This window comes from Epinephelus moara, chromosome 12 (genome assembly GCF_006386435.1).
Source record: "Epinephelus moara isolate mb chromosome 12, YSFRI_EMoa_1.0, whole genome shotgun sequence".
NCBI classification, from domain to species: Eukaryota; Metazoa; Chordata; class Actinopteri; order Perciformes; family Serranidae; genus Epinephelus; species Epinephelus moara.
In genome coordinates this window covers 26,283,226-26,299,507 of record NC_065517.1, presented here as the reverse complement: position 1 = coordinate 26,299,507, position 16,282 = coordinate 26,283,226, and the positions used below count along the sequence as shown (strand labels likewise).

At 38.4% G+C, this 16,282-nt stretch overlaps 2 protein-coding genes and 1 long non-coding RNA gene across 8 annotated transcripts in view; 2 read left to right on the top strand and 1 right to left on the bottom strand.

Annotated features, from left to right (window-relative positions):
- Positions 1 to 942: 942 nt before the first annotated feature.
- Positions 943 to 16,282, top strand: part of tmem181 (transmembrane protein 181) — a 27,222-nt gene continuing 11,882 nt past the window's right edge. Inside the window, exons 1-17 of one of the 5 annotated variants that reach the window (XM_050057676.1) lie at positions 950 to 1,245; positions 4,139 to 4,242; positions 4,494 to 4,561; positions 6,855 to 6,945; positions 7,103 to 7,221; positions 7,476 to 7,592; positions 7,718 to 7,798; positions 7,901 to 8,000; positions 8,512 to 8,642; positions 8,737 to 8,828; positions 8,922 to 8,979; positions 9,112 to 9,214; positions 9,305 to 9,356; positions 9,450 to 9,532; positions 10,393 to 10,482; positions 10,563 to 10,629; positions 10,734 to 12,239. In XM_050057676.1, coding sequence (XP_049913633.1) covers positions 1,112 to 1,245; positions 4,139 to 4,242; positions 4,494 to 4,561; positions 6,855 to 6,945; positions 7,103 to 7,221; positions 7,476 to 7,592; positions 7,718 to 7,798; positions 7,901 to 8,000; positions 8,512 to 8,642; positions 8,737 to 8,828; positions 8,922 to 8,979; positions 9,112 to 9,214; positions 9,305 to 9,356; positions 9,450 to 9,532; positions 10,393 to 10,482; positions 10,563 to 10,629; positions 10,734 to 10,818 — 1,575 coding nt within the window. In that variant the 5' untranslated portion in view covers positions 950 to 1,111 and the 3' untranslated portion in view covers positions 10,819 to 12,239. Of the gene's footprint in view, positions 1,246 to 3,697; positions 3,936 to 4,138; positions 4,243 to 4,493; positions 4,562 to 6,854; positions 6,946 to 7,102; positions 7,222 to 7,475; positions 7,593 to 7,717; positions 7,799 to 7,900; positions 8,001 to 8,511; positions 8,643 to 8,736; positions 8,829 to 8,921; positions 8,980 to 9,111; positions 9,215 to 9,304; positions 9,357 to 9,449; positions 9,533 to 10,392; positions 10,483 to 10,562; positions 10,630 to 10,733; positions 12,240 to 16,282 lie in introns of those variants that run through there. The other 4 variants (XM_050057681.1, XM_050057680.1, XM_050057677.1 and 1 more) reach the window with 4 other exon arrangements.
- On the bottom strand, positions 12,235 to 13,803 carry LOC126398387 (dynein light chain Tctex-type 1-like). 2 transcript variants are annotated; one of them, XM_050057683.1, is made up of 5 exons: positions 13,745 to 13,803; positions 13,499 to 13,540; positions 13,037 to 13,160; positions 12,610 to 12,687; positions 12,235 to 12,457 (listed from the first exon to the last, which is right to left on the bottom strand). In XM_050057683.1, exons 1-5 carry the CDS (start codon positions 13,769 to 13,771, stop codon positions 12,387 to 12,389), a joined length of 342 nt encoding a protein of 113 aa, XP_049913640.1. In that variant the 5' UTR covers positions 13,772 to 13,803; the 3' UTR covers positions 12,235 to 12,386. The 2 variants fall into 2 exon arrangements, with proteins under 2 accessions (XP_049913640.1, XP_049913641.1); XM_050057684.1 differs by lacking the exon at positions 13,499 to 13,540.
- The window catches only part of LOC126398389 (uncharacterized), a 5,408-nt gene continuing 3,251 nt past the window's right edge, over positions 14,126 to 16,282 (top strand). Inside the window, exon 1 of the long non-coding RNA XR_007570774.1 lies at positions 14,126 to 14,294. This is a non-coding gene — a long non-coding RNA (uncharacterized LOC126398389). The remainder of the gene's footprint in view (positions 14,295 to 16,282) is intronic.

Here is a 16,282-nt window from a genome sequence, read left to right as displayed (position 1 = left end):
GTTTTTTGACTATTTGAATTAATTTTGCTGCTCTTTGTAGTTATCTTGTTTCTCTTTGCAGTTGTTTTGCCCCTTTTTGTAGTTATTTTGTGTCTTTTTGTGATTGTTTTGTGTCTCTTTGTGGTTGTTTGGCCCCTTTTGTAGTTATATTGTGTCTTTTTGTAGTTTTGCCCCTTTTGTAGTTATTTTGTGTCTTGTGGTTGTTTTGTGCCTCTTTGAATTAATTTTGCCTCTCTTTGTAGTTATCTTGTTTCTCTTTGCGGTTGTTTTGTGTCTCTTTGTAGTTATTTTGTGTCTCTTTGTGGTTGTTTGGTGTCTCTTTGTAGTTATTTTGTGTCTCTTTGTGGTTGTTTTATTAATCCTTGTAATCTGTTTGCATCTTTTTGAGGTCATTCTGACTCTTTCCCTGGCCAGTATGTGTTAATTTGGGTGAAATGTTACAGGCAAGGGCCAGAAGGGCTCCAGGGCCTGTGCTAAGTAAGCCTGTTTAATAATTCATTCATGGTCATACTTATGAGAAGGTTTTCAAAGTATCTCAATTTTCACTTACTGCAGCTCATATTTATGAGAAAATTAAGATAGTTTCTCATAATGACTAAAGTCACGGTGAGAATTACTCAACTGGGGTTCTTGAAACCACATAGTAAATTGGTTTTAGTTTGTAAAATGCTTTTAAATGTGTTTAAATGTTGAATAATAAAGACAGTCACTGATGGATTGTTACAGCCAAAGACAGTTTGTGAGTGGAGGACTAATATACTTCAGAGGAGTCAGTGTTTGGAGCCACAGACCCATGATGCTGGCCACACTGCTGTCTGTGGTGTCTGTGCTGTCATCACAGGCAGCTGTCTGTCTCTGTCCGTGGTGCTGAACTCTCATCACGTGACCCTCCTCCCGTGTGTTGCCTGTGTGCTTCCGCCCCCTCTTCGTTTTTTTTTTTTTTTTTTTACAGCTTTTTTTTTTCTTTGAATCGACACAAACAAAACAGCTTCGACTGCATTTTCAATCAAACGACGCTAACAATACAGCCGGATCATTGTGCTGCTCTCTGTAGGCAGCGGATTGTTCCCCCATCGCCATTTTCAGCCGTCAGACGGCTCGGTGTGTCATAATGGACACCGACTACTCGTCCGGCTTGGAAAACCCTCTGTACAGCGAGCTGAAATACTTCTGTAGGAAGATACAGGAGGCCTACAACGAGCTGAAGGAGGACCTGACACCTTACAGAGATGATCGCTTTTACAGGTGGGTCTCCTGTTTATCCACCAACAGATCCATTTTATCGCTGCGTTACAGTATCATGGCTGTTTGGCGTTAGATGCTGGGACTATGAATTTAACCATCTGCACCTTTAGCTGTATTTTATAAGCGTGCTGTGTGGTGATGGCAGATACAAAGGAGAGGTGTCCATCGCTGAGATTTATGCGGCATTACGCTCATTTATTGTATAACATGGTGTGGCTTTATATGTTAGATGATGCCTGTCTAAGGTAGTGTAGTCCTAAAATAGATACATTAAAGAACATATGGATGGAAATGAGCAAAATATGAGAATACTTTGCGTTTTACACATTTTCTCACCGTGCAGTAATATGATAATTTTGTAGTTTCAAGAGGTAGGGGCCGATTGGTTTCTGTGAAAGGCAACAAGTGTCGCCTTGTGGAGGGGCATTTAACCATAGATTACATCTGCATTAAATGATGGTGAATCAGCACACGCCTACTTTGAAATTTAAATGCTCATTCGTGAAGTGTGAAGTAATTTTTGTGTGAGGAAAATTAACTTAAATCGCTTTATTTTTTTTTATGTTTTATATTTAATTTAATTTTATGTTATTTTTAATTTAATTTAATGAGATTATTTTAATTTTATGTTATTTTTAATTTAATTTAATGAGATTATTTTATTTTATTTTATTTTGACGCAGTCGTGTTACATAGGCAAATCTTAAATCGCTTACATGGTTATTTATTTATTTATTTTAGCTAAGTAGAAATTAAAAATCAGAATCTAAAAACATCAGATCAAATCTTGTTGATACATCATAGAAGACGTTAAATAGCTATTGCCTTAGAAATAATAATTTGCTTGTATCACAGTTAAGTAATGAAAACAGTCATTTACATACACCGAATTATTAAAGGAATTTGGTATCCCAATGCTTCCACGAGAATATATTATAGTATTTGATGCAACACCTACATGTTTTTTGAGTAGTAATATGTCTAATGAACAGTCAATGTTTAAGACAGATGTTTTGTTAAATGGCATCAACATCAAGGATAACAAATTTAATATTTTTTACACATATAATACACTGACCTGCACCTTCTAGCTGCAAACACTATTGGAATAGTCAACATTATTGGAAATTAATGGAGTTATTATGACAAATATTTTGTCAACAATAAGGTTAGTGAAGTATATTTAAAAATTACACACTCAGTTTATCTAACAGACCACTTTTTAGAAATAATCTTTCTGAATCCTGCTTGGTTTAGTTTATTATGATCTCCATTACTGCATTGCAGCAGCTATTCTTCCTGAGGTCCACAACAACTTAACATTCATGACAGAGCACAAAAACAACACACATATAACACTTAACAAAATGGCAGGACGAGACTGAAACATTGACACAGACCAACAGGACAGCTCCTGGTAATACAATAATTAAGATATGTACTTTTTCATGATTACATTTGTTAAGTAACTGCCAGTTTGGGGCTAAATTTTGCTCTCATTACCTGTTGATGCTCCATTATTGTAATATTAGACCAAGTATTCACATTTGTGCGTTTACATAAATTCATGACATACGCATTAAAAGGAGTAGTTCCCAGAAAAAAAACAATATTTTAACATGCAGAAAGTTCATTACAGTAAATGAATCATATTATATAGGCCACCTTTTCTTTTAGTCTCATTTGGAAAACATGAAAATATGATTAGCATACTAACAGAAAACCATCACTAATTAAATGTCCCTGCACCACAAACATAGAAGCTGAGACACATGACACAGTGAAACTTTGATATTCATTGATTAGGCTTTGATAGCTACACTTTTGTCTGTTTTATGGATAATCTAAGTGTGTGTTCTGTGATAGTGGCATTATATGTAAAAGTCTTGTGGCTTGATGTTGAACATGTCTTTGATATGGTATGTGGGGCTAATTTACAGATAAGAGATGTTATTTTTATAAAGGGAAAATGACCTGAACAGAGGTCATGCCTTTATTTTAAATGTCTCATTTTATATGGCAAGGTTTTCATCCATAAATGCAAATGCTCTCTCTAAATATCCATCATCTCAAGCATGAACTGACACTGAGACTGGTGGGACCGACAAATCAGAAAGCTATCAGGGCTATAGACATTTACAGTGCCTTAAAAAAGCTCTTTTTATTCTTTTATGGAAGTATGTACCCATTTGGTGTTTTGTTTCTCTTGTTATTAATTGTATTCTTCCATGTTTTTGCTTTATTTATGATGATTGAATGAAGGAAGTTAACAAAAAACCCGATATCTTCAAGGCTTTAAACCGTATGTCTTTTAGAAAACAATATTCTTAATATTTTATTAGTTTCATCCACAGATAAATATATCGACATAAAGTCTAACATTGAAACGTAACAGCTTTATAAAGTAAAAACAACGTGTATATAAAGAGGAAGTGGTAGCACAGAGGGAAGCCCTTTTCCCCTGACGTCACGTGACTGGTCCCTCCCACTTGATGACGTTGCATTCCGGCTGTCGCAGACTGATGTTGCTACACGGATGTGGATCCACTGCGATATTTTAGCGTTTTTTCTCGGAACCGAGACTGCGAACCGAAACAAATGGAGCGGTAAGTGTTAGATGTGGTCAGCGGTAACTCCCGAGACGTGTCACCAATGTTTGAGAGTGTGGGAGACGGTGTTAAAGCAACTGGGTAGGTCCTTTTCTACCATCTGTTACTGCTAGCATAAGCTAGCATGGAAGCTAACAGTGTTGACATATCCGCACCTCAACCACAGTGGGTTTTCAGCATTAACCACAAAACAAACATAACTCGTGTCAGTTCCTTTTTATCATTTTCTGTCCGTGGCAGTGGTGTGGTGTGGTAACTCTCTCTCTAATGTCTCCCTGTGACAGACTGGCACCCATGCGGCTCTACACCCTGTCCAAGAGACATTTTGTCTTGGTCTTCGTGTTTTTCCTGATCTGCTTTGGTCTCACAGTCTTCATTGGGATTGCAGGTACGTTTCTCTCTGCAGCACCGGCCCAAGCTGGGTGTTGGTCAGAAGTCTCATTAACGCAGACTTAAGAGTTTGAGATACAGGGATGTGTGAGTGTGTGAGTCATTCTCCTTGACACATAACGCACCGTTATCAAGCTCTGATAACACATTACTTAAAGTGTGTCAGCTGCTTTTTATCACTACTCTTATCCTAGTCCAGTGGTTCAGTCTGTGAAAAATGTATTCAGTGTGTCTTCTTTATTTGTGTAGGTCCTAGGATTATTACTGAGCAAGAGCACAATGGCGATCAGTTACTTCTCAAAAACTTCACAGTTAAGGTAAGATACCTGTATAAATAAAGGTTAATAAAAAAAAAATAAAAAAAAGATGAGAAGCTGTGTGTTGCTGAGAACAAATAGCACACATCAGGGGGATAGGATGCAATCACTTCATTTGCAGGAAACCACATTTGTGATATTTGATGTGATATTTTCAGATTTACTGCAGTTTATAATGCCCAAGCACTTTTTTGTTGTTGAACTTGCTTTGTAGAGATTGTTGACATTACTTAAAGAGATGCTTTGCCAATTATCGACCAGCTTTGTATCATAACAATGTGGGTGATAGGTGTAAATGAACAGCGCTGAGTAGTTCACCAGGTAGAGCAGGTGCCCCATGTACACAGGCTACGTCCTTGCTGCAGCGGCTGTAGGTTAGATTCTGACCTGCTGCCCTTTGCTGCACGTCATCACCTCTCTCTCCCTCTTTTACGCTACCACTGTCCTATCAAATACAGGCTGAAAAGCCCCAAAAAATTATCTTAAAAAGAGAAAAATCTTCCCTCCATCTTTCCAGTGCCCAGGTCTCTGTGCTCATCTCTCAGCTCAGATCAGCTGGATGACACAAAATGTGTCATCTGGTGGATTTTCGCTGGCTCCAGGGCTGTTGCTCAGAAAAAAGGGCGGTTTCTTGAACTACATATTGAACTTCTGCATTTTCTCTCCCTTAAACTCAGACCAAACGATAAAACCAGGCAGTGCTGATCAAATACAAACCAAGATTATGTCACTGTATTGCCTATTTCTCCCCTAAAATGTTTTCAGAAACATATTTTAGTGTACTGTTTGATTGCTACACAAGAATTTGGAAACAAGACACAAGAGCCATATTGTTTCTTTTATTGTAAAAATGGAGGCTGAAAAAACTAAGATCAAATAGTAAAACTAGGCAGTGCTGATCATAATGAGCCAAGATTCTGTTACTGCATTGCCTATTTCTACAGTTGAGCTTGCATTACATCGCACACCAGTGGGAGCGTTTATTGATTCAATGTGGTGCAGCGCACTCTGGTAGTTGTAGGTTTTCCTCCTCTTGAGCAAATGCAAATGCCACAGCCCTTTTCCTCTGTTTCTTTGGTCATGTTGCAACAATTTCAAAAGTATTTTTATCTTTCTACTGCATAGACAGTCTAGTTTTTTGAAAAGACCGCCTTTCAAGCAATTAAATATTTCTTCAAGTAACTGCGGCTGTATCCTCTCTGTACTACAGACATTTTAACTGGAACTTTTCTGCTCTCTGGCAATTCAACCTTTTGACCTTTTGCTAGTTTTTAGCTGTCTTACATTTGATTGAATTCCTGTGTGTGTGTGTGTGTGTGTGTGTGTGTTTACACATTTTTTCTGTGTGTGTGTGTGTGTGTGTGTTTACACATTTTTTCTTCTTCTTCTTTTCCTATTATCTCATGTCTCACAAAGTGCTCCAGGGTTGACTTTTTCTGTAGGTCAACGTGGAAGTTAGCGTCATTGTGTTTCCCTCGTCAAAAGACTATGGGATTTTTACATAGATGGCTTTTTTTTTTTTGATGGCTTCTGTGGCAAACAAATGCTTATGAAACGCACACGTTTGTTCAGCAAGATAATCTTCACAAATGAAAACCACTTTTTTTGATTTTTGAAGCCTAAATACAACTGCGGAAAAGCTAACATTAGGCTATAAACAAACTACACCACAGGTGCATGCCTACCACAACAAGGCTGTCAAGCTGTGTTCGGTGTAATGATGGTCTGTAGTCTTACTTTGCAACTTGTCAGCAACCGGATTTTTTAAGACATATTAAAGAAGTATTTTATGTTGTAGAACAAAACTTGTAAGTCTCTTGAGCTTGAGTTAACCGCAGACCTTATTTCAGGCATCTAAATCCATTCAAAAAAATCCATTGACTTTGAGACCAGGAAACTGAGAGTGCAAAAATTCTAATTCATTTCCAGATTTTAGGACTCATTCCTGGGGCACTCTATTTATACATAAACTCTGTAACTGAAGCCGTTTCTTACCGGGGGAAATGAATAGTACACAACTGATTTAAAAAGTGTTTTGCCATTTCAAGGGCACGTCTTTCTGTGGAGTTATTGATATAATGAGTCCTGTATAGGAGAGGAGTAATGCAGATGCACAGTGAAGTGTAATATAATTGTAATGTTGATATCTGCATCGTCTGGTATTAAGAGAAAATCTTTGGGTTTTGTGTTATGATTAAAGCAAAAATGCCTTCTTACTGAAATAACGTCTTATCTTTCCATTTATTATTGTCCCTTATAATGATTAATTATGTCATTAATTGTATGTTTTCAGACTGGGCCCTTCAAGATAGTATCTCCTCCCCTCACCACCTACAACCAGCAGCTATGGCTCACCTGTCTGATCCAGGCTGAACACAGCAACAGTAAGACCACAGAATGAGCTACAGATGACAACCATATTAAAGACAGTGGAATGTTGAGGGCGTCTCCATGACACACCTCACATAGCTTTTTGTTTTATTGTTTTGCAAACATGCCTACCTGTGGCTAATGACATGTTTTCACTGCTGTCTGTGTCAGTGGGTGATTTCCAGCAGCCCTTCGAGATCAGTGTGGAGCTAAAGGGAGTGATGCAGGACGCCAGTGTGATGCACATCAACAAAGTGCAGCAGAAACCAAGAACTCTACACTGCGGGGCTGTAAGTGTAGATCAGCAAACCCAGTCACCTTCTTCTCTCAATATGTAGGATTAAATCATCTAGTCAGGCAGCAGCGAACAGAACAGCAGTGGGAGTTTATGAAATGTTATTTATGATATGAAATGAGGCTGTATAGCAGTGAGTGCAGTGAAACTGATTATCATGTCAGACCGACAGTAAAAGAGCAGTTCAATTATGCATTGGATTGTTGACTGAACCGACAGTGACGCACCGTTTCCTGTCTCTGCTTACAGAAATGTGATGAGATCATCGTGCTCCATCTTGGTCATCTGAACTACACCCAGTACCAGGTCATGGTCAGCTTCAAAGGCCTTGAAAATATCACATATGAAATCAAGGTCAAGTTTGTGGTGAGTGACAAACACTGGCAGGGTTTTTAATAATGAAATAGCTTGAGCTCACAGGTCAGTCACAGCCTTTTCACTCTTATCGTTTCTCTCCCTTTTTTGTTCTCTTTTTAAAAATCCCTCCTCAGTGGAAAACATACAACCCCACCTTCTCGCAAGTGGAGATCTGGTTCAGATTTGTCTTTGTGGTGTTGACCTTCATGGTGACGGTAAGATGACTATTCAGGTCTTAACCCCAATGAACTTTACATAACCAGTATTCTGATCCGACCAAATGCAGGACTAACGTTTGTTTGTTCTACATGTCCCAGTGTATGTTTGCACACTCTCTGAGGAAGTTTTCTATGAGGGATTGGGGCATAGAACAAAAGTGGATGTCCATCCTGCTCCCTTTGCTGCTTCTCTACAATGGTGAGTCCAGTATTTTCTCTCCACAAGTCATATTTTACCCCTAAAATACAACCTGTGAAATCAGGTATAGATAGTTGGTATTTATAGGAACGCCCACAAACTTTCACATCAATTTACTGCAAGTGGGAAAACAAAGCATTTGCTACCATGCTGAAGAGTTGCTGTGTGGCTTTCTGTATGTCAGATGACTGTGAAATTCTGAGTTAAAGGCTATTTTCCAACCTGGACCCTATTTTTCTGTGTTTTTGTGTCTGAGTAACTAATGGGAACAATATTTTTTGATACGAGACACTCAGGGCATCTTTACACCGTCCATTTAGGTCCAATAAAAGTGCTTGTTTTTGGCACTGACATGCTCAGACTGTTATTATAAGTGTGTGACAAGATAATTTAATGGATCCCATGTCAACTGTAATGTCAACTGCAAATGTTACATGTGTCTTGTCTGTGTTAAAAGATGTGTAGGTTCAAGGTGAGGTGTTTTGCTCATTGTGTTGCTTTTGCTCTTCAGATCCATTTTTCCCGCTGTCATTCCTGGTGAACAGCTGGTTTCCAGGGATGTTAGACGCTTTCTTCCAGGCTCTGTTCCTGTGTGCCCTGCTGCTCTTCTGGCTCTGTGTTTATCATGGCATCAGGGTTCAGGTGTGTCCAGTGCTACACCTATACTTTAATGTTTTCTTCAATTTTAGCATATCAATATGAATCTTATTTAATGTGTTTTGTGTCGTTTCCTCAGGGTGAGAGGAAATGTCTTACGTTCTACCTGCCTAAGCTGATCATTGTGGGTCTTCTGTGGCTCTCAGCGGTTACACTGGGCATATGGCAAACGTAAGTCTGACCCCACTGGCTGCTAGCAGCCTGAATCAAACAGTGAATTACAACAGGACCGAAAAGATCAACTCTTCTTTTCTGAATTCGCAGGGTTAATGAACTCCAAGACCCTACCTATTTGTATAAAGTGGACATAGAAAACTTTCAGGTGAGACTTTTTACCTTTTAATAATACAGATTGGGGCAAAGGTGGTTGAATAGTGTTGTTATATTAAGTACACTCAGTGTTTGTGTCTTCATTTGCCCAGCAGTTTAATATAGTCTCATATTATTTCTCCAGGGCATGAAAATCTTCTTCCTGATTGTAGTTGCCCTCTACATCCTCTACCTGATCTTCCTAGTCGTCAGAGCTTGTTCTGAACTCAAGAACATGCCTTACTCAGGTATCACAACATACCACACCTCTTTATTTGATTCAGTTCAGTTTCTTTTACCGTGCTAACATTAATGTGATGTGTGTTTTCAACCTCTAGATCTCCGGCTCAGGTTTTTGACAGCGCTGACATTCGTGGTTCTTGTAATAAGGTGTGTTTTCAAGAAAAGAACTGCTCTGTTTTTTTGACAAAGCCCTTTGTGGTTAATATGATCCTGTCGTTCTTGTTGCTTTTTCTCCACCAGCATGGTCATTCTCTACCTGAGGTTTGGTGCCAAGGCTCTTCAAGACAACTTTGTTGCTGAACTGTCTACTCATTATCAAAACTATATCCTTTCTAATGGTGTTTCATTTCGAGCATGATTTCATTGAAAGGGGGCCTATTATGCTTTACCGTATTTTGTGTCTTAACACAGTGTTACATTGAAGGATGTTCATATTAAATATGGCCAAAGTTTATCCAATGAGGTAGCATTTGTAGAAGTAATTTCAGTGAGTAAAAAACTCAGGCTTCAGACTGCTCCGAACACAGCTTTTATACTGTGGTTACAGTATGACATCATAGGATTTCTTTTATATGGTCATCTGCTCCAAGCACATCACCGAAAGTGTTTACATAACGTAGCCTACATTGTTAGATGTAGCTACATGCTAACATCAGGGAAGCATGTAATCTTGGTTGGTCCATGTTTTCAGTCAGAAATTTCAACTGGAAAGCCCCCTGAAGTCAGATTTCTGACTCCAACCCTGACCTCGAAATCCAATATGGCTGCTCCACACAGCAACAGTAGTGAAAGCTGCAGTAACATCCTGCTTATTAGCACTTGTTGGCTTATTTGTGTCTCATAAGAACGGTCGTACACACAGCACAGTCTAATTTCTGGCTGTGAGCATGTTGCTGTGGTGTTTGTATATGTAAAATAACTGGTATTGCTAACAGTGGTTAACCTGGCTAGAACTGGTTTTGTGTTACTTGTGGTATTAGAACACGGGCAACACAGGTGTGACATCATTGCCCAGTGCGGCCTTCGACTCCTGTGTAAGTGAGGAGATTTGGATGACCTGGAAATGCTGACCAGTCAGAGCTGACCTGAAAATGAGCATAACATGTCCCCTTGAAGTATACCATGTGAGGTAGCATGTTGATGTTTTAAATAGTGAGAAATTATTCCTTAACTTCAGACATACCAGCTGAATTCTTATCATTCTACGGTCTGCTCAACTTTTACCTGTACACATTGGCGTTTGTGTATTCCCCTTCCAAAAATGCACTTTATGGTAGGTAATACAGCACAGTCTCAATATAGGAGGTAAGGAAGATAACAGATTAATGTAACTGGTTTTGTATCATTCCCCAGACTCCCAGTTGAAGGATAATCCTGCTTTCTCCATGCTGAACGACTCAGATGATGAAGTAATATACGGGTAAGCATTTGTTTACTTAATTAATTTTATGTATTTTCACACCTTACAATTTGTGGTGTAGTATTCAGCATAAACCATTTGATGTTTTCTGTGTCTTTGTACAGGAGTGATTATGAAGACATGCCTTTACAAAACGGACGTGCTATCAAAGCAACCACCAAGTACCAGGATGAGAGTGACAGCGACTGATGGGATTTCTGACCAGCTTGTACCTCTTGTGTGTCCCTACTGGAAGCTATGAGAGTACAATACAACAAACTATCATGTGTATGTGTAAATAACTTGCAATGGTATTACAAAAATGACATACTGTAAGTGTACATAACTATATTTTTAAGAAAAGTTCCATGTCTACTGAATGTACTGTACTTTTACTGAAAGTTGGGGCATGTAGCCACTCAGACTTTTTCCTTCATTGTTTATTCTTTCAGTCTCATTGAAAACAAAGGAAACAAACACAGGTGTAAAACAGTACAATTTTTACCAGTTTGTAAACTTTTTTCCTCGTGACCAGCATTTCTTAACAACCTATTAGTTAGAAATGATCGGGAGGAATGCTAATGTCCATTTGGGATTTTTTTTTTTTGTTGTTGAATCAATGTTATTTTTAATGCTTTGCGTTGAACCACTGTTGTGTCTCTTTACCTGCGCTGTGTTGTTTTTGCCATTCCTTTCTGCTCTCTGATAGTCTGACAATAATGAGAATGTGTATCTGGCCACAGCTGAGTAACATTATACTGGTAGTAGGAAGTAAAGAAAGCTACATGCTGCAGCCTTAAGTGCACTCTGGTGGTTCACACTATGGCTTGCAGGCACTGACATGAGTGATAAATAGGGAATTAAAGTGCCATAGCAGTGTTGGCTGTCGACAAATTCTCTTTGGCCTCAGACGTGTTTTAAAAAAAATCCAGAGAGAGCCTTAGCTGGAGTAGGTGCCACTTATCTCTGACCACTCCTCTTGACAATTCTTCCCTTTGAGAGCAGCTTTGTAATTGCACTTGTTTAAGAGTTTAATTTATTCACTGGTAAGTGACGATGTTTGATAGTGTATTATCTGACGACATGGATGAATGGATTTTAATGAACTGCATGGATTTTACACAACTTAATGTAAATGGACTACTGATTTGTCACATTTCTTCTCCCTGCACATACAGTAATTATACCATTGGCCAAATATATTTTTGCCTTATGTAGAGCGTATTATTTTAAGTACTTGTTTTTTTTCTCACGTAACTTTCCATACCTTGCCTACAATGTGAGACTTGCTGCCTTTTCCTTTGTTTTATAAACCTGGAGTTATGGACAAAAACAGCCAAACAAATGTGTTTCCGTTCCTTACAAATAATATCCTAACATATTCTATTCAAGATGGTGCCTTGTCTTTACATTTCTTATTACTGGGCTGTGGTCTCAAATTTGTAAATGCTTTGAGATTAATGTACATTTTTGATTCTTTCAGTGTGAATGTAGTTTACGGTGGTTAAATGAGGTTGTTGTGGGTCCTGATATGTTGGGAGTTCTTTGCAATTTGTGTTGCTTAATGAGATAAAAGCTGTACATGTAGCACTCTTGTCATGTCTCATGTAAATAAAGCAAAGTATATCCAGCATAGTATCGTTTTATTCAATTGCACTTAGTATAAAAGCAGAAAAGTGTATTCAAATACAGTCAATGTGACTGAATACAACATACAGGTTCTCAAAAACACACAAAATCCTATACATTTCAAACACCCTAGGTATGTTGTAATTGGTTCAGATGGCCAGCCCAAAAACACTGACGATACAGTACATGGACTTGTTCTCCCATCTCACCAAACAGCTTCCTGTTGGGTGTAATACACGATACATTCAGTGACTGTGTCACCTCTACATTTAATATTTAAAGTCAGTGACCACCAGCGTCTGAAAGCTGAGCAATCAAAAGCACACTGACAGTCATGACCACTCTAATACATTAAAAACATTACTACTTTACCATCAGTGGCATTATCCCAGAAGCACGTGCTGGCTGTTTGTAGACCTGCCCCATTTTTCTGCATGATGATACAGGTTACTGTAAAGAAAAACAAACACTATCTGTTAATATCATCTTCAGAGCCCAGAGCCATCAGAATATTTTGAAGAACGAGATAGCAGTGTGCTCGAGGACCGTCTTTATCAAATGATATTCAAGAAAAAACGCAGGTGCTCTTGAAGAAACATGCATATTTTTGACATTTGGTTAGTGATTTTTCATTTTAGTACAGGGATTCTTTTTTTCCTCTTTTTTTTTTTTTAAAGGTGTGTCACTTTCAAAATGGCTCCTTATTGTAATCCATTGCTGCCACCCACCCATGAGTGCCTGAGGTTCATTTTTTTTCCACCATCAGAATATTATTGTTACACTGCAGCAGGGCACATACCAAAATATTTAAAAGGCTTCCCTAGCTTGCTGAGATGACTGAGGCACTGCTCCACCACACTGGTGGTCCACTGGTTCACTCTGCTGTGCTGGTAGGCATTTCCTCCTATAGTTGCTTCTACTGCCTACACAGACAGTTTCAGGAAAGTGGTGTTAAATTAAGAGCTGATCATCACAGAGAATGCAACACATTTTAATAACCTTAGAATAATATTAAATCCACATCATATAATGCAATTTAACCAGCTAAATACAATACAAAATTAAATGGAAACGACATTCAAATAAATACGCTGTTTGGTATAAATTCTAGGTACAACATTACAGAGATGAACGTTGTCTAGCAACCGTTAGTGCCCTTAGCAACAGACGGGCCGCTAAACACAAAGCTGCAAGCTAGAAATTAGCCGATTAAATATAAACTTCGGGAATAAACCTACAGGAATCATGTCTTGTTGCTCACCTCTTTTATAATTTTGCTCACTTCATCGACGACAAACGCAGTCTGTTTGGTGAAAGATAAAAACAATTTAGTTTAAGCTAGCCAGCCGACATGTCTGTTCGCCTTTTAACGTACTTTCTAGCAAAACGATTATGTGTCAGGTACAAAGTAAACCGTAGAAACAAGATATTTTTTGTGGTTATATCTTTGCTTTATTTCTAAGTGATACAAATACATGCAATAACTAGTTTAAAGCACAAAACTCACCTCCTCTTCTGTCTGATACTCGTCCATTAATACTGCCTCCGATGTGAACCAAGAAGACTTCCGGTTATAATTCTTCAGAATAAAAGAGGACTAACTGAAAACCTATGTTCCAGAAAAAAAAAGGTTATGTACGGTAATTGTATGTCACAGTTATTGCATTGCTGCAGCCACTTAAAACAAACAAACTGACTTGGATTAAAATGTATTTGAATTGTCAGTAAACAATCACTATCTTGATTTTTTTTAGCAAATGTATCACGGAAAACCTTTACAGGTAAACACCGCCCCCTCTTGGTCACTTGTATACAACATTGTTGTGTAACGTTTATCGTTAGGTGTTGTGCAGAAGTCTGTTTCTTCGCCAAAATGTGTCCCTCCCCCCACCCTCCACCTTGACCTGCCCAAACCCTCGGCCCTAACCTGAACCACCCAATGGGGGAGGGAGCGGTACGCAGTGACAGGCAGAGAACACTATTGGACGAGGGGAACATTTCAATTCAGCTGTCGGCGACAGGTAATCACGTCTTCTCGCAGTCGAGGACCATTTCAGGTAAGTTAATGCCTAAACCAAAGCTGTTTTTGGACAGCTTCTTCTAATATTGTTCTTTTTAGTCTTTTGACTTAACATGTTTTGTTGTGAAATGTTATGAAATAACGGTTTGCCGTTGGTTAGTCGCATCATTTTATGGACTGAAGGCGCTAACGGTTAGGCTAGGCCTGCTAATGCTGTAATTGCAAATGGCACCGTTAGTTGTAGGTGCGAGATGTGTTTGTGGCAATGGTGACTGTTACTCTGAGACTAACATATGACTTTAAATTAGTTTTAACTTAACCTTAAGCATTAACGTTAATGTCAGTTAGTGTTGGTTAAAGTTGCTTGTTAACTGAATGTTACCCTTGAAGGGAGGGTCGCGTTACGCAGTTTTATTTCAGTGACCGTGGACCTACGTTAATTCAGATAACTCATCTCTAACTAACGTTGGTCGACTATTATTCGATAAAAGCATGTAATTTTAGGCCCATTACCCTTTACCTTACCGTATAGCTCTTAAATTAAGCTAAATATGGAGAGTCCAGTTTCAGAAATAACGTTACAGTACGCTACGTAAGTTAATTGTTGCTGCGTGTGGGGTGTTGTTTAACGTTAGCGGCCATGTTGAAGTTCGCTTAAATAGTCAAAGTCAGTTGTAATTTGCGTAGTTTAGCATTACATGCCCATTGTCGCTATTATAAATAGTTAAAAAACAAAATACCATTTAAACAGCTGCTTCAAAAAGTCAACTTTTTCCGGAGTACTGTAAAGACGTTACATGTTGCCAGTACAACTTTTATTCTGAAAACTGAAACACCGGAAGTTGAAACAGTTCTGCTGCCAGTTTGATGCCTCGTTGTCTCGTTGGTGTCCAAATATCGATGGTGTACGCCTGTGATGTTTTGCTGGATCGTATATATTTGTTCAGATTCTAATAAGCTATACGTTGCCAATATTAAAAACATATATTGCTGGCTTACAACAGTTGCTGAAGATTTGCTCTAACTATGGTGCAGACTTTGACATCAAATATAATGCCAATAAGAGCAACAATGTGATTGTTAACAGTAAAGAAGACACAATTAGTATTTCCTGAATTCTTTTTATCTGGTGTTGCTCTTCAAGTGTGTCGTCAGATTACATATCTTGGCCAGTTGTATGCACAAGCTATTATGCTAGCTTGCAAATTTATAATGTGTTCAGTTAATGTGAAGGTCGCTTTTTACAGAGCATTTTGCACTCCTCTGTATATTGCCCTCTCGTGGCGCTAGAGCAAGACTTAATGTGGCCTATAACGATGGCATGAGACTTCTTAAACTTCCACGATGGTGCAGTGTCAGCCAAATGTTTGTAAATGTTAGTGTACCTGCTTGTCCTGCCTTAATGCGAAATCTTCTATATCAATATATGTGCAGGCTCTCTGTCTCAGAAAATAGTATCATCCAGGCCTTGGCCACCCCTGATCTGAGCTCAGTCAGGTCTTCATCTAAACTGTGGGGCCTCTGGCTCTCCTGCTTGTTTGTGGGTGCAGTTTATTGAATTTTGTCAATTTCTATGAAATTATATAATGTCGTGTTGGGTAATTCTTGTCTTCGTTTACATATATTATTTTCATTACATCGAATTCTTGTACATAGGATGATTGTTTGTTTTTGTGTGTGGTATACTAGGGACCCTTCTCTGTGTCCTCAATAGTTGTTATTATTATTATTATTATTATTATTATTTTTGTTGTTGTTCACTGAAGGACAGTGTAAAGTATAAGTTCAAAGATGCTCTGATAGCAGCTGAAGTTTCAGACTGAGCACAATGTCCTGTATTGTTTCCGTCACCAGAGGGAGACACAGCTCAGTTTATCATTGTTGAAGCTTTATATTCAGAAGCAGGTGTAATTTGTTCATTTTTAACCATGCACGCGATCCCATCATTAGAAATAGTTTTACTTAATTTCAATCTTATATTTTATTCGATTTAACAACCAGTTCTTCCTTAATTAAAGCTATAAA